This window comes from Leucoraja erinacea, chromosome 10 (genome assembly GCF_028641065.1).
Source record: "Leucoraja erinacea ecotype New England chromosome 10, Leri_hhj_1, whole genome shotgun sequence".
Lineage (NCBI taxonomy): Eukaryota > Metazoa > Chordata > Chondrichthyes > Rajiformes > Rajidae > Leucoraja > Leucoraja erinaceus.
In genome coordinates this window covers 7,600,101-7,622,828 of record NC_073386.1, presented here as the reverse complement: position 1 = coordinate 7,622,828, position 22,728 = coordinate 7,600,101, and the positions used below count along the sequence as shown (strand labels likewise).

General features: G+C 44.4%; 1 protein-coding gene across 1 annotated transcript; it reads left to right on the top strand.

Annotated features, from left to right (window-relative positions):
- Positions 1-840: 840 nt before the first annotated feature.
- Positions 841-5,390, top strand: barhl2 (BarH-like homeobox 2). The gene is made up of 3 exons (XM_055641376.1): positions 841-1,861; positions 3,402-3,627; positions 4,995-5,390. The coding sequence occupies exons 1-3, from the start codon at positions 1,333-1,335 to the stop codon at positions 5,284-5,286; spliced, it is 1,047 nt and encodes a 348-aa protein (XP_055497351.1). The 5' UTR covers positions 841-1,332; the 3' UTR covers positions 5,287-5,390.
- Positions 5,391-22,728: the final 17,338 nt, after the last annotated feature.

Below are 22,728 nucleotides of genomic sequence, written 5' to 3'. Positions count from 1 at the left end.
CATACAACCATTCTCTTCTGGTCATGCAGTGATTAGGTCAGGGGGGCAATATAAAACAAAAATAACATTTGTTTAGAAGAGCGAGTGGCTTCCCGGTCACGCACACTATAAACAATATTTGTTTTGCGTTGTGTGGCATTAAACGCAACGTTGGCATTTGCGTTGGCATTTAATTGGTTCTGATAGGGGTAAATACACGTAGATTAGAGCGATCATTCGCCGAGGCTTGCAGAATATGCAGACAATTAATGGATATTTTTGGTTCGTGGCCGCGTGTGAAGTTTGTTAAGATGGCCGATTGACTTTCTATATTTGAATTTAGGCGATTTAATAGATCAGCCAGACGGTGAGAAGAAATGCAGTAGTTTCAAATGTGAACCTGGACTCATTGTTCATGTGGTTAGATTTCGTGTTAATTTCATTCCTTTCATTTGAAATGTACCAGGCTAGGGGAATAGTGGAGAAACAATCCGCACAATTGCAGCACTTTATATAATATATATATTATATATATATATATTATATATATAAAGTGTGCATATATATATGTGTGTGTGTGTGTGTGTGTGTGTGTGTGTGTGTGCGCACAGATTTTGAATGAAAGGTTTATTTTCGTGTGTGCAACGTTGAATGCACCAGACACGAGAGGTTGATTGAAAGAACACCTCGGCTCGATCGCCTGTTCCAAATGGACAAGATAAAACGCGGCCTGCGCGATTGGTTTGCGGCTCGTAACGTCAGCCTGTTGGGCATTGGCAGACCAATGAGTGGGAAGAGTAATAAAATAAGCGCTGTATTATAATAAGAAAAAAAAATATGACACTCAGCAATGGCAGTGACGTCAGGTTAGGAAGTGAATGTCGTCCAGCGCTAGCGATTTCAAGCGAGAGAGAGTGGTGTCTGGGACTTATTCTTGCTCCATCCGTTCCACACCTCAACTTTGAACAAAGTTGAATAACAAGACCAAGCATCGTGGATTACCCCAGTTTTTTTTTTGCATTCCTGATGTATTAATTTTACCCCCAAAAAAGTGTGTGGGGTTTTTTTTGTGTGTGTTGAGGAGAAATATTTATAGCCTTAGTTTTGTGCAGCAAAGTTTACAGCACGTGTGAGTTTACAAATTCATTCTTTTTGTTTTTGTTTTTGTTTATAAAAAAAAGAGAGATTTCAAAAGAGAGCAAAAAGGGCGAGGGTTAGTCTATTCTGTCTCTTACACGCACACACACGCACACACACACATTACCGTTCTTGTTTGTGAACAGACTAATCGTAAACCCAATTAAAGTACTGGTTTGAGATGAAGATGCGTTCTTAAAACTGTAAGCAACGGCGATGGAAGGATCGAACGGGTCTAAATTTGGAATAGACACTATTTTGGCCAACAGTTCTGGTAGCCCGGTGCTGGTGAACGGTGATTATCGTCACGGCGACAGCAGGACTTCAGATTTTCGAAATCAGGCCACCCCGTCTCCCAGCTCGGAGATAGACACGGCGGGCACGGCTCCCCTTTCGCCCATGTCTATGGAACATCAGGAGCAGCATCTCGGACCGGACAAGCTCCATCCACATCAGCAGCAAAGTTTGCAACAACAACAGCCGCCGCCGCCTCAGCAGCAGCAGCAACTGGCCGCGGGCGGCTCTGCTTCCCGGACTTCCACCTCATCGTTTTTAATCAAAGACATCTTGGGCGATAGCAAACCGCTGGCAGCGTGCGCCCCTTACAGCACCAGTGTCTCCTCGCCCCATACCCCCAAACCAGAGGCGGAATCCTTCAGGCAAAAGGCAGAATCCGAAGAGGCGAAGAACCGCGACAAGCTCGACAAACGAGATGACACTCCGAATGATAGCATGAAATGCAACGGTGAGTCCGCCTTCCTCTTGTTTATATTACCGCTTGTTTTTTTTGTGTGTTAGGTAATCTGCAACTCACAGCTTTCATAAGTACAACGGTACATATGTATCGGTACAGATTGACAGCATCAACCGAGGTGGGGACATTGTCAGGGATTTCAGGGCACATCACAAAATTACTAAAAATATATATATATTTCTACTGAACAATTGGGACGCTTTGAGAGGTTACCTTGGTGGCTAATTTGTTTTTCGTTCAGGGGTCCTCTAAACATTTGCTTTTGAGCGGTGCCGTGCCAACTGTCATCTTTGTCTATTCCTCCCTCTTGCCGATTAACTGGTCGGAGTAAATATAAACTCCGCCGAATTATCCCACGTCTTTTTGAAAACATGTCAGGAAAAAAAGGGGGCTGTGTAATTTTGTAGAGACGGCGGGATCCGACTGCGTTAAGTCCACTGCTCGCATGCAAGGGAAATGATAGCGTGGGTTGCCAGGGGAAAAAAAAACTAGGCCTTGAGGTTTTTTTTTTTGACTGCACGTTTGATTTTTCGTATCGTTTCGCTTTTTTTTGCCGGCTGTAAGTATGGAAGAAGGAAGGGAAATCCTTCACGGGAGTACGGCAAAGAAAGTCGCCCCGTTTACTGTGCAAAATTACACGAAATCAACAAAATAATCCATTTCAGAATAACAAAACTGATGTTAGGGCTGGCATTTCACTAATACAATTTCCTCTCTTCTCTGCCACGAGTAACACATTATGGTTCTTACTTGAGGTGAATGGTAAATGCGCTATCAATAGACTGATTCCTCTTACGTGCAATAATCTGTTTAAATTTCAGATGATCACTTGCCAAACACTTCTAATGATACTTTATCACCATCAGCCATCTTTGTTGTTGTAAATGAAAAAAAAAGATCATTTTTTTCTATAATTCATTCAATGATTACTATTAGCATAATAGAAGGGGAGGAAAAACAGATGTAGAGGCCGAGCTGGCGATTTTAATGCCCGCATCTCCCAAGTGGGTCAATTAGAGAGATTATTGTTGTTCCAGGAGGGAAGATCGCGCGCGCAGCGTTGCAAAAACTGGTACAAATAGAGATAGATTGACATATCGATCTTCGTGCAATTCGGCAAAAAACTCAAAGTTGACAAATAGTATCCGGGATTCTGAAACAGAGACGTACCCTCGTTTCTATCCACCCAGGAACAGAAAAAATGCGCCAAATCACTTTCAACTCTAGGCTCCCGTTACTATTAAAGGTCGGACATTTAATAGTTGAATTTGCTTCTTTTTTTTATAGACACCGGACTTTTGAATAATTAATAGATATACACCCTGCATTAAAATATCGCCCATGAATTGGAACTGCATTAAAGCGACACAAATGGTTATTTTGCACATGCAAATGATATGCTAAATTGTTCAGGAAATTGAACTTTCTTTTTCCACATAAGATTACAGGATGTCTCGGTAAAAAAAAAAAACATTTGCATGCCGCCACTGGGCATTTAGATTCATACGTTACGGTTTCTATGTCGTGTTAGGCACAAAAGAGGAAGGCGACCGTGAAATATCCAGCAGCCGGGACAGTCCCCCAGTGCGGGCGAAGAAACCTCGGAAAGCGAGGACGGCTTTTTCGGACCATCAGCTCAACCAGCTTGAGCGCAGTTTCGAGCGCCAGAAATATCTCAGCGTCCAAGACCGCATGGACCTGGCGGCGGCACTCAATCTGACAGACACCCAGGTCAAAACCTGGTATCAGAACAGGAGGTATGTGATGGGCTATTGGCGGGGCTGACACACACACACACACACACCAGCGGCGCCTGCAAACGGGGAAAACTCGGCCCCCTTGTAAAATGCACAATAAATCGGCCAATGCCCGCCGTTGTCTGTATCATAAACTTATATACAAACAGATAGCACGAAGCGATTAAGCTGCAATTAAAACAAAATCCACATGCACCATTAACGCGCCGCGCTGCCCGCACGGACGTTAGTTCGATGCAATGCAAAAATACACTAAAACTCTGACCCCCATCCCCTGCACCTTCCCCCACAAGCTGAATGTATTTAACTCCTTAAAATTCCCTTTAGATAAACCCAAGAATCCAAACTTTTTAAAATTCTTCCCATTTACCTGAATCCTGTAACCACCAATAAAGTCAAAATGTACTCATCAGTGTTAAATATATATATCGCTCTATTTTAATATATATATATATATATATATATATATATATATATATTTCAACAAATTTCAACAAAGCAAACTGTATTTTTAGTGCCCGCGTTTCGCTCCTGTTTAAAAGGTCGGCTTTTTTTTTGGTTGTTGCAACATCTAATTGTTGTAGATTTTAATGATAGATTCATTTGAAATATTCTCCCAACTGAACTTTAAGCTTTGAACTGATAAACAGAACAATGGTCCGTCCCCTCTGCCCCGCCGGAGGTGGATATGTGTTGAAGTTAAAACAGAACAGCAACTTCATGTCTGACTGTAACAGATGCGAAACGTTGCAGCGAGTATGATGGCCATACCAAGTACCATTCCAGCCACAGTTTTTCTGTCTGATTGCTTACAGTTTTCAACCATGCTAAATCTGTCAGCCAACATCAACATCAACCGTTTCCAAATCTAAACGCTGCTTACACTTTCTAACCTTTTTTTTTAATACCGCGTATTTCCATTTCGATTCCCCCCCCTATAATTATTTGGATAAAGCAAGCTGGAAGCGGTTAACTAAGGCGATCTCCCACTTGTGTATCTTAACATTGCAATCCCACTTAGTGTTCGCGATTTACCATTAAAATGCATATATCATTACTTAGTCTTACCACATTATACTGAGCCGCTTAAAATGAATTTAATATTCAAAATAGTGAGTAATTTATTTCCATTCATTTATGGCATTTATTGAAACTGTTTGCTTTAAGGGTGTTTAAAATATTAAACATCTTTCTAGTTAGATAATCGATATATGTCCTTCAATTCAGTTAAAGAAATGTGGTTTCAAATGCAAAATGAATTCCATTGCTGGATATTTTAGATTTGTCTCGTATAACATCGTTCCCTTCGATTCACTTGTGGGATCACAAAGCCTTATTCTATTCTTTCTATTCCTGTTTCATTTCAGGACGAAGTGGAAAAGACAGACCGCCGTGGGGTTGGAACTCCTCGCCGAGGCTGGAAATTACTCCGCTTTGCAGAGAATGTTCCCATCGCCCTATTTCTACCACCCAAGTTTACTAACTAACATGGACACAACGGCGGCGGCGGCTATGTACATGTACCGGACTCCACCGCCCCACCCCGGACTACAGCGGCCGCTTGTCCCGCGAGTCCTGATCCACGGGCTGGGCCCGGCGGGACAGCCAGCACTCAATCCTCTGGCCAGCCCTATCTCGGGCACGGCGCACCCCCGGTGAGAAAGAGAGAGAACGAGAGAGAGAACGAGAGAGGGTGAAAGGAGAAGAGGGGAAGAAACACACTCACACATACACACACAGCCACACACACACTCACTCACACACACACAACACACACACACACTCACTCACACACACACACTCACTCACACACACACACACACACACACACTCACTCACACACACACACACACACACACACACACACAGACCGCGGAAAGTCGAAAGACGGACAAAAACAAAACGGACTCTGCTGTAAAGAGAGGACAAGAGGATCGAGAATAACGGACTTGGAACTTTGCACTGATTTCTCGTGACCTTTTCATCTGAACGTGGCATGCACCGGAATAGTGGGATGTGTACATTTTGAGGGCGGCGAGGTTTACGCGTATTTATTATATGTCGCCTGGGAACATCCGGTTGAAACTATCTATATAAACGTTACTAAAAGTACATACAGATTTTTTTTCCTCATTTTCATGCAGTCTTTTCAATCAAATAAATACTTAGCTCAAGTAAACTACTGTTTGATTTAGTAGTTCTGGTTTCTATTATTATTATGTTTTTGTTTGTAGAGGCGACTGAGAGACAAAATCTTTTTTTTTTTTTTTTTTTTTTAATGAATAATTATCGGACAATGCGGTGTAACCTGTAATCGTTCTTTCTGGGAATAGTGTTACGATTGAAAGGACACAGTTGGGTCGCTGGTGAGATTTGATAGAAAGCAGCGAGCCAAATGGAAGGCGCCCGGCGAGATGCGGAGATCGGCTACGGGGGGACTCTGCGCTAAACTGGCTCGTGAGGCTTGCGCCCAGCCATCCCCTTCCGCACAACTACGAGTTGGCATTTTGACCAATATTTTTTTACAAAAAAAGCTCCTGGTTTCTACACGGCATAAATCCGTTCTACAAACTTTTGCTGTGGACTTTGGAGGAAAATGTGAGATACGGAAAATATATTTGGGCGCTTGTTTCAATGTTTTTTCCCCTCATTGTAATAACTCCATGTATTTATTTATTATGTTCTCTCTTCTCCCTCTATCTCCCTCTCCCCCTCTCCCCCCCCCCCTCTCTCTCTCCCCCCCTCTCTCTCTCTCTCTCTCTCTCTCTCTCTCTCTCTCTCTCTCTCTCTCTCTCTCTCTCTCTCTCTCTCTCTCTCTCTCTCTCTCTCTCTCTATATATATATATATATATATATATAAAGATATGCATAGATAGATGCATAGATAGATGCATAGATAGATAGATATAGATATAGATAGATAGATGCATGCTAAAATATAAATAAATATATATGCATCTATCTATCTATCTATCTATCTATCTATCTATCTATCTATCTATCTATCTATCTATCTATCTATCTATCTATCTATCTATCTATCTACCTTCCTATCTATCTATCTATCTATCTATCTATCTATCTATCTATCTATCTATCTATCTATCTATCTATCTATCTATCTATCTATCTATCTATCTATCTATCTATCTATCTATCTATGCATCTATCTATCTATGCATCTATGCAACGATCAATCTATCTATCTATCTATCTATCTATCTATCTATCTATCTATCTATCTATCTATCTATCTATCTATCTATCTATCTATCTATCTATCTATCTATCTATCTATCTATCTATCTATCTATCTATCTATCTGTCTGTCTATCTGTCTATCTGTCTATCTGTCTATGGTTGCTGGTGAATATTGTGTGGGTTATTCACAGTTGTTTTGAATTGTTAACAGCGCATCATAATGGATGGTTTTGCCAGGCTGGCTGGCCTGCCTGGGAACCGGGAATGTGCCCTAGCCTGGCAGCTGTTGTGGAGAAGCATAACGCTTGAAAGCACCGGCTTCGCCAGACAGCAGGCGTAAGGCTGCGCAGCGTGAGCGATTGGAGCAAAAAAAAACCGCAGGGCCAACATCTTCAATGCGAGAGCTCGCAGCCAAAAAGCACAGCCACAATCTCACCTACAACCTCCCCTTTACCTAGTGTGATCTGAAGGGGGGCTATGCGGTTATGACAACCTAAAGCTTTTAGTCACTTTATCCTAAGATCATCAAAACAACGTCTGATCTTCCTCTAATGCGCGGCGACAAACCTCCGACCGCTTAACAGTAAAAATTACAAGGACAGAGCAGTCGTGCGATGCCAAGCATTATTAAAAAGGCCAGCAAAACTTTCCCCAACGCTAGCCGGTGTGGATTTAACGCGGTAATATTAACCGGTTTTAAATGTTGCTGGTGATATACTGTAGCTAACCACGGCTAAGCATTAGAGTGATGGAAATCGTGCATTGTAAGTGTGGCTTATCAACAACAAACAAACAAACAAAAATAGCGCCATCCTCCTGGAATTTACTTAATAATACACGGCTGATATATAATTTATCAACGCACACGTCGCTTTCAGAGTACACATTTGCAAACAGCAATTTAATCGGGTGGCTCTGGCAGAACAGTGAGCAACGTTTTAAATCAGCGCCCTGTCTACCCATAGCCGAGCTCACAAAGCAGTATCCTCGTCAAACCGGGCGGCCTGTAAATGCAAAGAAATATTGCAGTTACATAAGCATTTGGATTTTGTACATTTGGATTTCTTTTTAAAAGAGAGAAAATGATAATTTCCCCTAGAGGGTTCTGGTCGCATGGTGTCTCGGTGTGAAGAGGTTCCAAAATGCCGGAGCCCCGGGGCACATTTGTTTTCGCTCCAGTAATTGGGGAATCATTTGCTGATCTCTCTACTAATAAATTCGCGTTAAAAACAAATTGACCTCAACGACTGTCTAATGAAAGGGAATAAATGGCACGGAGACGCCCCTCTCATTTTCCCCTCTCTAACTGAACCTCTGCAGTCACCTCGCCTCAGTTGGGGGGCTGCTTGTTCAAATCCACGATCATTTATTTTCTGCAATTAGAATTGACGTACGCAGATTTAAAAAAAAAAAGCTTAAAGTTTGTATTTGTGGACAGTAATCACGTCAGACGAATTGTTTTTTTTAACTTGCCGAACAGTCCCGGCGTCGCTAATAATTGGATGAAAGTTTTAGTGTGGCAGGATTTGCGATTTGAAGGGATAGAGGTCCTAAGGGTTTAGTATAACAACTTGGAACGAAATTCTTCCCAAGAGCCGGAATTCCAAATTGACTAGTAAAACGCGTTACATGAACGTCAACTTTTCACTGTTTGTTTGTTCAGTATTTATACCGACTATATACGTTTGTGAAAACTTTTATTTTTTCTTGATAAAGATTCCCAACGTGTCTAACTTTGGTACTTGCGGGACTTTGATTAAATCCAGTAATTAAAACAAGGAACCAGCAAACGTGAAATTAAACCTCAGTCAAATTCGGCAAATCGTGGAAGTTGGTAAATTTGTTTACAAGTCGTGCATCTAATTTCAGGATCATGTTACGAATGACAATGACATCATTCCGACCAGATCACGTCGCTTTCCGGTGGCCCTTAGTTAATGTGGTCGCACAAACTTGTAACAAGTGTTTAAGTTAAATAAATATGCATTAAACGATACTTTAATAACTTTAAATTTTAACTATGCAGCCTTAATCAAAAAAAACAAAAAAAATTCAGGTGGCGATTGTTTTCAGCAACGAGAATTTCTATCCAATATCCAGTGTTTTAATAAATAGTGTTAAATTTCGAATGATGCTAAAAAAATGAGGTAGTTCTTTCAGGATTGACTTTGCAAGTCGAGTGATTTGATATCGTACTAACGAATCCCTACCTACAATTTCGCGCTCTTCTGCAAATTATACCGTTTCCGTGAAATAAGTTCTCTACCACCGCCTATCGCTTAACAACCCTCGAAATTTAACGGAAGGTTTACTTGCAAACATTGATAAGTACATGGCTACAGTTTGCTGTGTCTCTTCCGTTAGGTCCTTTGTTGAATGCCGTCTAATCCTGTTGTTACCTCAGTCTGACCAACACGATTTTTAGTTTACACAGTTTTCACACCATGTGGCTGGAGCAAAGAGCAAAACGCCGAGAGAAAATAATATCCACCTTCTCAACTCCCCGACATGAAACTAAACTGTTTTGGTTTTTTTAACGTGATAACCTCAACTCTAAGATTGAATGTTAATTAATAATAGTTTGGTCTACATTATGATACTTGGGACGTGCATCCACCCGGCCAATGCAGATCGCTCTATTACTGTTCCATGTTTAGCATTTCCCTTCTGTTGTTGGCCATGACAAGGCAGAAACGCCTTGGACATGTTTACTCAGCGAAATATATTCGTATCTCGATCGTTTTAATTTTTAATTTCAACGCTTTGGTCGACAGTTTGTGTAAACCAACAAGGTTTAAACTCGTGTTTACATATATATATATATTTTGTTTTCAGATTAGCTGTTTGAGGATCGCCGCACTATTTTTCTCTCAGCAAATTGAATATTAGTTACTGCAGCAAGTACATACATTCTATGTTGTCTATCTTTTCTGCGGTTCCTGCGTGCGTACGACTCAATGCAAAGATACGCAGACACAAGGAACTGCAGATGCCGGAATCTTGAGCAAAAAAAAAGAACAGAGTGTTGGAGGAACTCAGCGGGACAGGGAGTCGTCAGTAAAGATGTGCGGAAGTATAGAGTTCGATTATTGCACCGTTTCGAAACATTACGTACCAGCAGTCTAATGGGAATATACAGGTTAACACTTCAATACAAAGCGTCATGCCTACATTTAAAATGTCCATTATTGTTTAAGGCCGCCTACAATTTTAATTTACAGTACGTTTTCTTGTAGAATTACAAGTTCCTGCTTCTGACCTCCAACAACAGCCGTGAAGTTATTGCAACTTTTATCCAACGTAAATATTATTGCAGCCTTTCCACAACTTTTCACCACCGGAGCTACCACCAAAACCGAAAAAATGATGTAAATCCTCACAATTAATAGATCAATGTTTAAAGAGATTCAGAATGTGCAATCTTTTGAAGCAGGAGTTAAGTTCTGATGTTGTACTTTAATTAAAAAAAAGTTAAGCGGTGGCGATCTTCAACTTGAAAGTGCATTTTTGATTTGATCATTTAAGAGCTGCGCCAAAGTCCGAATGTAGACTGTCTGGTTTTTTTTTTGCTAAGGAGAGGTATAATTAATATTTTTTCCCCCCGTTATGTTGTCATGTTATCAAAGGCCGTTCTGATATTGGTTATTGAAAGCAGCATAATATTCGAATCAAGACTTTGGGGATTTCATTAATTGAATTCGAACACATCCATGTGTATAATTTAAGTCGCGACTCTTGAAGTTTATTGTATATTGTATTATCATTCTTAAATCATCTCTTTCGTTTCATCTTTCCCAATGATTAACCAAACCCCATTTACATTTGAAAAGCAGCCCTTATTTTGCCTTTTTTTCACCAGCAAAGAGACTTCGCTGCAAAATAAAGAGACGAATGGTTTAAACTGAGGTGCGTGGACATTTCTTCTCTCCTAAAGGCCGTCCTTTGCCCCTGTGGATAGCGAAGGATAGATCTTCAAATATATTTAACGTTGAGGTGGATAAATACATAAGGAAGACAAAAATGAATGAATGAATGAATGAATGAATGAATGAATGAATGATACTTTATTGTCCACATGCGGCAAGTCACAGTCACAGAGATCCTCTTTGTTGGGAACTGCAGATGCTGGAATCTTGCATAGAACAAAAGTGCTGGAGTAATTTACATTTTATCTCTGTTTGCTTTGTTGCTACCTTCTCTGAGCTAACAGAGGAGAAGGGTTTCGGCCCGAAACGTTGCCCATTTCCTTCGCTCCATAGATGCTGCCTTACCCGCTGAGTTTCTCTAGCATTTTTGTTTACCTTCGATTTTCCAGCATCTGCAGTTCCTTCTTAAACAATCATCTATTCTACATTTTTAACGTGACTCCACCCCCTTTGATGTCTGGTTCACACACCTTACACTTCCTTATCTCTGTACCCCCCCCCCCCTCCCCTGACTCTCAGTCTGAAGAAGGGCCTCGATCAACCCGAAACGTCAGCCATTCCTTCTTTCCAGAGATGCTACCTGTCCCGATGAGTTACTCCAGCATTTTGTGTCTATCTGCTGGAGTAACTAGCAGGTTCGCTGCTAATTGAGTGTAATGCGCAACCGCCGGAGACCCGGGTTCGCTCCCGACCTTGTGCGCGAAGTGTACATTCTCCCTGTGACCGCGGTGGTTTCCTCCGGCAGCTCCGGTTTCCTCCCACTTTCTAAAGACGTGTAGTGGTCTATCAGAGAACTGTTGTAACGGGTGATCGGTGGTCGGCGTGGACTCGGCGGGCCTTTTTCCACGCTGTATGTTAAACTAAACTGAACTAAGGAGGCGAGGCTAATATATTTGTGAGCCGTGATCATACTGGATGTCAGGCCAGACTGGAGAGATCTGGTGGACTATTGCTGCTCCGTTTTTCTTGTGTTCTTTTGACTTTCTAGTTGGTGACTAGTTTGACAGAATTCCGCATAATACTGAAAATTAAATTAATTTTAACAGAAAATGTTATTCCATTCCGTGACTATAATAACTTGTGTTTTAAATCACAAAGCCTGCCCTGTGACAATCCTGGATTCAGATATACATGAGTATATCTCCTGATTCTGGAGGCACGGCAGCTGATAGATGTTTCCTGTGGTTGATCGCTTTGGTTTCCCTGTCTGATCAACACAAGGTCTGAAGAAAGGGTCTCGGCCCGAAACGTCATCCGTTCCTTCTCTCCAATGATGCTGCCTGTCCCGCTGAGTTACTCCAACACTTTGTGCCCTGTTGTGTTCCTTTTATCTACAGATTATAGTTGTGTCTATGTGCCTGCGTTATCGCCCCGCCATATGCAAGCTGCCAGATATAACTTCTAGCGTCAGGTAATGCATGTACACTTATTTCTACACGTCCTGGTCTTTATATATACCCATATATATATATAGATATATCTATATCTATATATATATATATATACCTACACATGATCTATTCTAGTGTTTACTTGACTCCGCCTCCTTTGATGTTTGGTTCTCACACCCTACGCTTCCTTATCTCTGTATCTCCCCCTCCCCGGACTCTCAGTCTGAAGAAGGGTCTCGACCCGAATCGTCAGCCACTCCTTCTCTCCAGAGATGCTGCCTGTCCCGCTGAGTTACTCCAGCATTTTGTGGACATATATATATATATATTTAGACGAGTTTAACTTGCAAATTTAACAGGCGAATACTTGGGGCTGAGGTTTGTGGCAACTCGTTTCGCAGGATAACGTATTTAAAGGGCAGTCAGCTCGGTCTTGAACGTGTGGGAAGGAACTGCAGATGCTGGTTTAAACCGAAGAGTGACGCAAAAACAAAAGCTGTCAGCTCGGTCTTGAACGTGTGGGAAGGAACTGCAGATGCTGGTTTAAACCGAAGAGTGACGCAAAAAAAAAAAAGCATCTGGCCAGACCCTTCTTCAGACTATTCCTTTTCTCCCGAGACGCTGCCTGACCCGCTGAGTCACTCCAGCTTTTTGTGTCTACCTTCGGCCGTGAACGTGGGGCCGCTTTCTTTGGGGTCGAATTGCAACAGCGGTTGAGCTATCCTGACGGGGTGGCGCCTGTTTGGTGACGCGGGGTTGACTCATTCTGCAGGTGGGACACAGCCGGAGCATAATTCATCCTGGCTGCTGATGCACGCACGGCTCATTAGCTTACTTCGTAAGGTCATAAGTGATAGGAGTGGAATTAGGCCATTCGGCCCATCAAGTCTACTCCGCCATTCAATCATATCTGATCTATCTCTCCTTCCTAACCCCATTCTCCTGCCTCCTGCCCAGCACCTCTGACACCTGTACTAATCAAGAATCCATCAGCTCTGCCGTTAAACTATCCACTGACGGCCTCCACAGCCTTCTGTGGCTTGGAATTCCAAAGATTCACCACCCTCTGAGTAAATACATTTCTCATCTCCTTCCTAAAAGAACTTCCTTTAATTCTGAGGCAATGACCTCTGGCCCTAGACACTCCCACTAGTGGAAACATCCTCTCCACATCCACTCTATCCAAGCCTTCCACTATTCTGTAGGTTTCAATGAGGCCCTTCCTAAATTGAGACTCCATTGCTTGGGTTTATCCATTTGCCAGTCGGTGCAATGGTTGGAAGTTTCCGAGACGAAGCCTCCATGTTGTGTGGTCGGGGACAATGCAGATAGAGAGGGTGGATTTGAGCCTTGGCAGCCCGAAAGGAGACGGGCGGAAGATGAGGGGGGAAGGACTTCTGGTCGAAGAATGAGGAGTAGAACGTGTGGGGCCATGTGAGGAATGACAACCGGGGGTGGGACCAGGGATGCAGGGGGTAATGGATGATGGATGGGGTGGGGTGGCGGCTGGGGTCGGTAAGAGATGAAGGGGAGGGGTGGGAAGGAAGAGGAGGAAAGGACAAGGGAGGGGTGGGGGTGTGGGTGAAGCATTCAGATTCAGATGAATTTATTAGGTACAATTCAATTCTTTGTTCCCATGAGCGCACAGAGTAAACAATTTGCATACAGTGACCATAAGTTCATAATTTATAGGGGCAGAATGAGGCCATTCAGCCCATCAAGTCTACTCCACCATTCAACCATGGTTGACCTGTCTTGCCCCCCTAACCCCATTCTCCTGCCTCCTCCCCATAACATAGAAACATAGAAACATAGAAAATAGGTGCAGGAGTAGGCCATTCGACCTATCAGTAAATACACTGATAACCTCTGATACCTGTACTAATCAAAAATCTATCAATCGCCACCTTAAAAATACCTATTGCCTTGGCCTCCTCAGCCGACTGTGGCAATGAATTTCACAGATTCACCATCCTCTGACTAAAGACATTCCTCCTCATCTCCTTTTATTCTAAGGCTATGGCCTTTGGTCTTAGACGCTCCCACTATTGGAAATGTCCACATCCACTTTATCCAGGCCTTTCGCTATTCGGTAAGTTTCAATGAGGCCCCCCCCCCCCCCCCCATTACTGATGATGAATACATCAATAAATACAACCACGTTGAAACCAACAGAATGGTGCAAGATTGGAGAGCAGTCCGACCTGGTGCAAACTGCAATTACAGACTAAGTGATCGAGGTAGAGTTAAGAGTTAAAGGCAGCATCTCTGCAAATGGGAAGCAAAAGTAGCAATTTATTATGGAATCCAATCGATGTGGGGAAGAAGCTGTTCTTCAGCCTGGACGTCCAAACTTTCAAACTCCTGTATCTTCTGCCACACGGGCGAAGAGAGAAAAGGTAATAGCATCCTTAATGATATTCCCAGTCTTCCTGACGCAACGTGCCATGATGATGGAAGGAAGCAAAGAGTCGGTGAAGAACTGGGCTGCGTTCACCTCTATCCCTCTCCAGGTTCAGGTGGTCATTAGCAGAGCTGCGTTGCCGGACCAGGCTGAGATGCAGCCTGTCAGAACTTTATCTGGAGGTCACCTGCGGAAGTTCAAGAGAATCCTTGTGGACGTGCCAAATATTCTCAAACGCTGAAGAAAATACACTGATTAAAAAATCGGCATCCTGTATGTGGCGACTCTTTGTATACCTTGTCCACGGTCTGCAAAACAAACAATTTCACAGCGACATGTCACACGTGATAATAAAGTATCAGTCATTCATTAATCCATCTATTGATTCATTCATTGATGCACTTTCTTAATCACTGCATCCCTATGACTATGAAGGGACCAGGTTAGGTTGCTGGTGATATGGATGCCCCAGAATCTGAAACCGTCAACAATTTTTACAGCCCCTCTGTTGATGTGAACAAGATTGTGCTGACTCTTCACTTCCTGAGGTCAACAACTAACTCTTCATCTCGCTGATGTTCGGGGCTAGGTTGTTGTCCAGCCACCATAAGGGGTTGGACAGGCTAGATGCAGGAAGATTGTTCCCGATGTTAGGGAAGTCCAGGACAAGGGGTCACAGCTTAAGGATAAAGGGGAAATCCTTTAAAACCGAGATGAGAAGAACTTTTTTCACACAGAGAGTGGTGAATCTCTGGAACTCTCTGCCACAGAGGGTAGTTGAGGCCAGTTCATTGGCTATATTTAAGAGGGAGTTAGATGTGGCCCTTGTGGCTAAGGGGATCAGGGGGTATGGAGAGAAGGCAGGTACGGGATACTGAGTTGGATGATCAGCCATGATCATATTGAATGGCGGTGCAGGCTCGAAGGGCCGAATGGCCTACTCCTGCACCTAATTTCTATGTTTCTATCACCACAGGGTTTTCGATCTCTTTCCTGTACTTCTTTGCAGTTGTTCATCTGGTCGACCACAGAGGTATCATTGTGAACTTAAAGATTGTAGTGGCACTGTAGCTAGGCGCACAGTCATGGGTGTACGGGGAGTCAAGTGGTATTGAGGATCGAGAGGAGCAAATGTAATGAGAATTTCTAACTTCTTGAGATCTGCTGGTCAGGAAGTCCAGAGGCCTGTTGCAGGTTTTGGAATAACTTATGAAGGTTAGAGAGAAGGTTCAAAAGTTTGGGGATGAATTTATTCCATATTATGGTGTTGTAAGTTGCGTTGCAGTCAATGAATAGAATCCATAACCCCTGTCACCTGCACTAATTCAGGTTGTGAAATTCTCTGCCACAGAAGGCAGTGGAGGCCAATTCACTGGATGTTTTCAAGAGAGAGGTAGATTTAGCTCTTAGGGCTAACGGAATCAAGGGATACAGGGAAAAAGCAGGAATGGGGTATTGATTTTGGATGATCAGCCATGATCGTATTGAATGGCGGTGCTGGCTCGAAGGGCCGAATGGCCTACTCCGGCACCTATTTTCTATGTTTTCATGTTTCCATGACATAGGTGTTGTTCTTGTCAAGGTGCTCAGAGCTGAATGTAGTGTAAAAAGGATGGTGTCTTCTTTATAACTATTTTTCCTGCATGTGAATTGCAAGGTTTAGTTTAGTTTATTGTCATGTGTACCGAGGTACAGAGAAAAGCTTTTGTTGTGTGCTAGCCATTCAGTGGAAAGACTATACACGATTACAATTGAGCATTCCACAGTGTACAGATACATGATGACGGCAATAACATTTAGTGCAAGAGAAAGTCTAGTAAAGTCCAATTATAGATAGTCTGAGTGTCTCTGATGAGGTAGATAGTAGCTCAGGACGGCTCTCTAGTTGGTAGTAGGATGGTTCAGTTGCCTGATAACAGCTGGGAAGAAACTGTCCCTGAATCTGGAGATGTGCATTTTCACACTTCTGTAGCTCATGCCTGATGGGAGAGGGGAGAAAAGGGAGAGATCGGGGATGAGACTCGTTCTTGATTATGCTGCTGGCCTTTCCCAGGCAGCGTGGTGTAAATTGAGTAAATAGTAGGGAGGTTGGTTTGTATGATGTTCTGGGCTGCGTCCACAATTCCCTGCATTTTCTTGCAGTACAGGCCCTATGGGTTCAAACGCTCATCCTATGTTAACCCAGTAATTCCTGGGATTATTCTCGTAAACCTCCTCTGGATCATCTCCTGTGCCAGCACATCCTTCCTCAGATATGGGGCCCAAACCCTGCTCAGATGAATCCTGATAAAATGCTTTCCATGAGCATTTGTAGAGTTGGTGAGAGTTGTTGGGGACTTGCTGAACTTCCTAATATTCCCCTATATAGTTCTTCTACTAACTACTCTCCCCCCCCCCTTTCCACTCAATCCACCTATCTTGTAATTATGTATAGTTTGTAATTTCTAAGAGCAGAATAAGGTCTATTGGCCCATCAAGTCTTCTCCACCATTCAATCATTGCTGATCCATCTTTCCCACTTAACCTGATTCTCTTGCCATTGCCCCATAACCCCTGACACCCATACTAATTAGGAATCTATCAATCTCTGCCTTAAAAATATCCATTGATTTGGTCTCCACAGCCGTCTGTGGCAATGAATTCAACAGATTCGCCACCATCTGACTAAAGAAATTCCTTCTCATCTCCTTTCTAAAGGTTCGTCCTTTTACTCTGAGGCTATGGCCTCTAATCCTAGACTCTCCCACTAGTGGACACATCCTCTCTGAATGAATTGAATGAATGAATGAATAAGTTTATTGGCCAAGTATGTTCACATACAAGGAATTTGCCTTGGTGCTCCACTCGCAAGTGACAACATGACATACAGTGACAATTAAGAATGACATAAAACATTAAACATTAATAATAAAACATTATTGATTAAACATGTGAATTAAATAAAATACCAGAGCAAAAGGAGGCTACAGATTTTTGGTTATTGAGTAGAAAAAAAACTATTTTTATGTCTGGCTGTGGCAGCTTTGACAGTCCGGAGTCGCCTTCCAGAGGGAAGTGATTCAAAGAGTTTGTGGCCAGAGTGAGAGGGGTCAGGGATGATCTTGCCCGCTCGCTTCCTGATCCTTGCAATGTGCAGTTCGTCAATGGGGGGAAGTTTGCAGCCAACAACCTTCTCAGCTTATCGGACGATTCGCTGCAGCCTCCGGGTGTCGTGCTCGGTGGCTGAGCCAAACCAGACCATGATGGGGAAGGTGAGGACAGACTTGACGATGTCAATATGTCGAATTGGACCATCATTGCCTGTGGCAGGTTGTGTTTCCTCAGCTGCTGCAGGAAGTGCATCCTCTGTTGTGCCTTTTTGACTGTGGAGTCGATGGTAGCCCCCCATTCAAGGTCCTTGGAGATGATGGTTCCCAGGAACTTAAAAGACTCCACAGATGTGACTATGGTGTTGCTGATGGTGAGTGGGGTGAGGGGAGGGGAGGGGGAGCTCTCCAAAAGTCCACTCTATCCAGACCTTTCACTATTCAGTAAGCTTCAATGAGGTCCCCCTCATCCTTCTAAACTCCAGCGAGTACTGTCTTCAAATGCTCATCATATATTAACCCAGTCATTCAATAGACAATAGACAATAGACAATAGGTGCAGGAGTAGGCCATTCGGCCCTTTGAGCCAGCACCGCCATTCAATGTGATAATGGCTGATCATCCCTAATCAGTACCCCATTCCTGCCTTCTCCCCATATTCTTTGACTCCGCTATTTTTAAGAGCCCTATCTAGCTCTCTCTTGAAAGCATCCAGAGAACCTGCCTCCACCGCCCTCTGAGGCAGATAATCATTCCTGGGATTATTCTCGTAAACCTTCTCTGGGTGGATTATCTCCTATGCCAGCACATCCTTCCTTCATATGGGGCCCAAGACTGCTCGCCATGCTCCATACTGGTCTGACCTGTGCCTTATTAAGCCTCAAGATTCCATGCCTGTTTTTGTATTGTAGTCCTCTCGAAATAAATGCTAGCATTGCAATCGCCTTCCTTTCTACCGATTCAACTTGCAAATGAACTTTTTTGAAATCCTGCACCAACACTCCCAAGTCCCTTTGCACCTCTGATTTCTGAATTCTGAAAATAATCTAAAAAAGCCATTATTCCTACTACCAAAATGCATGACTCCACACTTTGCTGCGCTGTGTTCCATTTGCCACTCCCCAGCCCACTCTCGCAACCTGTCCAAGTCCTTCTGCAGAGCCCCTGCTTTCATTACACAACCTGCCCCTCCATCTATCTTTGTTTCATCTGCAAACGGCCACAAAGCCTTCAATTATCCAAGCGTGGCGTCAGCCTAAACACGGGCCACTCGTGCTCGAACCCTCGTCAGGAGATACGAGGGCGGGCACGTGACGTCATGGGCTAGAGGGCGTGTCCTGGTACTTAAGGCCTCTCACCTTGAGACCTTGAGGAGTCAACAGGAAGCTGAGCCCGAGAGAACCACCTCGCTCAGCTACAGCAACAACGTAATATAGTTAGCGCACCAACCTAACGTGTCACCACTGACTAAACGACTCGTTGAACTGGCCTGACGTCTCATCTTTATTCACCACGTATGGTACGGCTACACAAGTGCTATTTTTCTGCTGACTGGATAGCACGCAACAAAAAGCTTTTCACTGTACCTCGGTATGAGTGACAGTAAACTAATGTAAACTAAACTAAACTAAACTAAACTATGACATTGTCCAGAGCTGTTTTGGATTGGGAATTCTAGAGCTCCCCCACCATCTGTGTGAAGACACATTTCTCCTTCCCCCATGCTCCATTGGTCTGTCCTTTATTTTGAGAAGGGTTGATGACCACCCAGCTTGGGCAAGAGAGGGGATGTTAGTGTGATATAAGGGAAAGGCAGGCGGAGGGGAGGTTGAAGGAGGGGCAAAGTGGGAAGAAAGGGAGAAAGAGGGGGATATATGGAAGCGAACAGGAGGGAAGGGAACAAGGGCTGGGAAGGAGGTGGATTGAAAAGGGAGGAGACTGGGCAGGATGTGGGAAGGAGTGGGAGGGATGGAGGAAAGGGGGAATGAAGGGAGGATGTAAAGGGAGGAGAAAAGGAGAGGGAAAAGGACGGGGAAGAAGAGAGGGGAAGGGGAGAGAGGGAAGAATGGGAAAGGAGGATGAGGGAAGGGGTAAAAGGGGTGTTGGAAAATGGGAGTGGGAGCAGAGGGAAGGAAAGGATTCAGATGGGGTAATATTTGGGGAGATGGGAAGTAGGTGGGAGAGATGGGAGGAGGAATGAGATAATAAGGGCAGCAAATTCGGGAGTAGGGCTGGATGAAATAGGGAAGTGGAATGCGGAGGACAGAAAAGGGAATGGCAGGAGAGAAGGGGAGACAAACATCACCCGACAAGCCCTGAAGTGGAACCCCCAAGGAAAAAGGAAAAGAGGTTGCCCCAGGAACAGCTGGAGAAGAGGTGTCCAGACAAAAATGTCTGAAAGTGGGCTCAACTGGGAGATCACGAAAGAACTGCCAACAACCGATTTGTCAATGGCCTGTGCTCCCTAGGGGGCTTAAGAAGAATAAGAAGAAGAAGGAGAGAAGGGTGGAGTGGTAGATGAGGAGGTGAAGGAGATTGGAAGTGGGGGGTAAATGAGAAATGTGGATAGGAGAGTTATATAGCTAAAGGGGAAAGGGAAGGAGAGTGAAAGTGGGGTGAGCAGGGGAAGGAAGATTAGAAATGGGAAAGGATAAAGAGAAATGGGAACGATTGTGGGAACTGGGAAGGGAAGAGTTGGAAGGAATAGTGGGAGAGGTTGGCAGAGGGATGTGATTTGGGGGAAGGGAATTGGAAGCTTGGAAGTGAGATGGAGGGACGGATAGGTTGAATTGGAGGGTGAATTATTAGGGGACAGCAATTAGGGGAAAAGTTGAGATGATGTGGAGAGGGGATTATGAAAGGGGAGTGGAGGCAGGAAGAATGAAGGATGAGGAGAAACATAGAAACATAGAAAATAGGTGCAGGAGTAGGCCATTCGGCCCTTCGAGCCTGCACTGCCATTCAATGTGATCATGGCTGATCATCCAACACAGTATCCTGTACCTGCCTTCTCTCCTTATCCCCTGATCCCTTAAGCCACAAGGGCCACATCTAACTCCCTCTTAAATATAGCCAATGAACTGGCCTCAACTACCTTCTGTGGCAGAGAGTTCCAGAGATTCACCACTCTCTGTGTGAAAAATGTTTTTCTCATCTCGGTCCTAAAGGAGTTCCCCCTTATCTTTAAACTGTGACCCCTTGTTCTGGACTTCCCCAACATCGGGAACAATCTTCCTGCATCCAGCCTGTCCAACCCCTTAAGGGGTGGGGGAGATGGAGGGGCGGATAAATGGGGTGGGAGGTAATGGATCTGACAATGGGAGCGGGAGGGTGAGGTCATGAGGTCATGTGATGGGAGCGGAATTAGGCCATTTGGCCCATCCAATCTGCTCTGCCATTCAATCATGGCTGATCTGTCTCTCCCTCCTAACCCCATTCTTCTGCCATCATCCCATAACCTCTGACACCTGCACTAATCAAGAATCTATCTATCTCTGCGCTAATAATATCAATTGATGGCCTCCACAGCCTTCTGTGGCAAAGAATTCCACAGATTCACCGCCCTCTGACTAAAGAAATTCTTCCTCATCCCCTTCCTAAACGAACGTCCCTTAATTCTGAGGCTACGACCTCTAGCCCTGGACTCTCCCACTAGTGGAAACATCCTCCCCAGATCCACTCTATCCAAACCTTTCACTATTGCATTTCGTACATTTCATTCTTCTAAACTCCAGCGAATATAGGCCCAGTGGTATCAAACGCTCATCATAGGTTAACCTACTCATTCCTGCCATCATTCTTGTCAACCTCCACTGGACCATCCCCAGAGACAGCACATCCTTACTCAGATATGGTGCCCCAAAATTGCTCACAATATTCCAGCAAGGGAAAGTGAGACGGAAGGGGAGGTGAGAATAGACTGGAAGGCATGGGAGAGGTGGGTCAAAAGGGAAAAGGGTGGGGAATGAGGCACGGTAGGGGCAATACGGGGACGAGTGGGTGGAATGGTGAAGAGGGACGGGCAGGGTACTCTAGACGTGTGGAATAAAAGTCAAAAATTCGGCAGGTCAGGCGGCATCTCTGGAAAGTGAAAAAGTTAATCTTTCAATCTTCAACCATGGTGAGCAAGCATCTCGGGGGTGACAGTGGGAGGGGAGAGAAGACTTTGAAGTGGAGGGGGGAGGTGGAGGAGGGAAATGGAGCAGTGGGAAGATGGAGAGCATTTGCAATTTCTGGAAGTAGTGTTAGCGGAAGGTTTGTGTGTGGGTGCGGAGGAAGGTCTCGACCTGAAACGTCATCCATTCCTTCTCTCCAGAGATGTTGCCCGTCCTGCTGAGTTACTCCAGCATTTTGTGTCAATCTTCGGTTTAAACCAGCATCTGCAGTTCCTTCCAACACACGGTATGGTTGCTCACAGCAAGTGGAGCTGCTGTCTCATAGCTGAATCCTGGCTGTGCAGAGATCGCACCTCCTCCTTTGACTGCGTGGGTTTCCATCCGGGTGCTCCGGTTTCTTCCCTCATCCTAGAGCTTTGTGCATCGGTAGGTAAGCTGGCCACTGTAAATTGCATCTTGTGTTGGCGGGTGGTGGCATTGAGGAGAATGTGGGGAGGAGAGGTTACGGGACAAGTTAGCAGGGGAATTGGCTTGCTCTCTGAGCTAGCATAGACTCGAAGGCCCGAGTGACCTCCTCGATCAGATGTGAAACACAGGGCTGTGGGAGAGAGGTCTTGGTTGGAAGGGTATTTGATGGGAGATGAGATTTGCAGAGGAAATTTGGAGAGGGAATAGCAGAGGAGGTGAGTGGGAGAGGGCTAGGGTTACATGGTGAGGTGGGGGGGAAGGGGAGGGGGCGGAAATTGGGTGGTTTGTTGTGGCCAGAGTGGGATAGGAATCAGTGGGAGAAAGGGATTGCAAGCAGAGGTAGTTGATAGGATATGGTGGTAGGGGAGGAATTGGGTTGAGGGATTTGTGTGTGTGGGGGGGGGGGAGGGTAAGTGAGGGGGGGGGGGGCGAGGTTGGGTGGACTCCTGAATGGCCTGGAGTGGTGGAGACAGGTTTGGAGGAGGGGTAGTTAAGGGGGGGGGGGGGGGG

Bases quoted from the DNA above. Each gene is read 5' to 3' on its own strand.
- barhl2 (XM_055641376.1), top strand. From the start codon at position 1,333: ATGGAAGGATCGAACGGGTCTAAATTTGGAATAGACACTATTTTGGCC. The intron at 1,862-3,401 runs GTGAGTCCGCCT...ATGTCGTGTTAG, and splicing joins TGATAGCATGAAATGCAACG to GCACAAAAGAGGAAGGCGAC. The intron at 3,628-4,994 runs GTATGTGATGGG...GTTTCATTTCAG, and splicing joins ACCTGGTATCAGAACAGGAG to GACGAAGTGGAAAAGACAGA.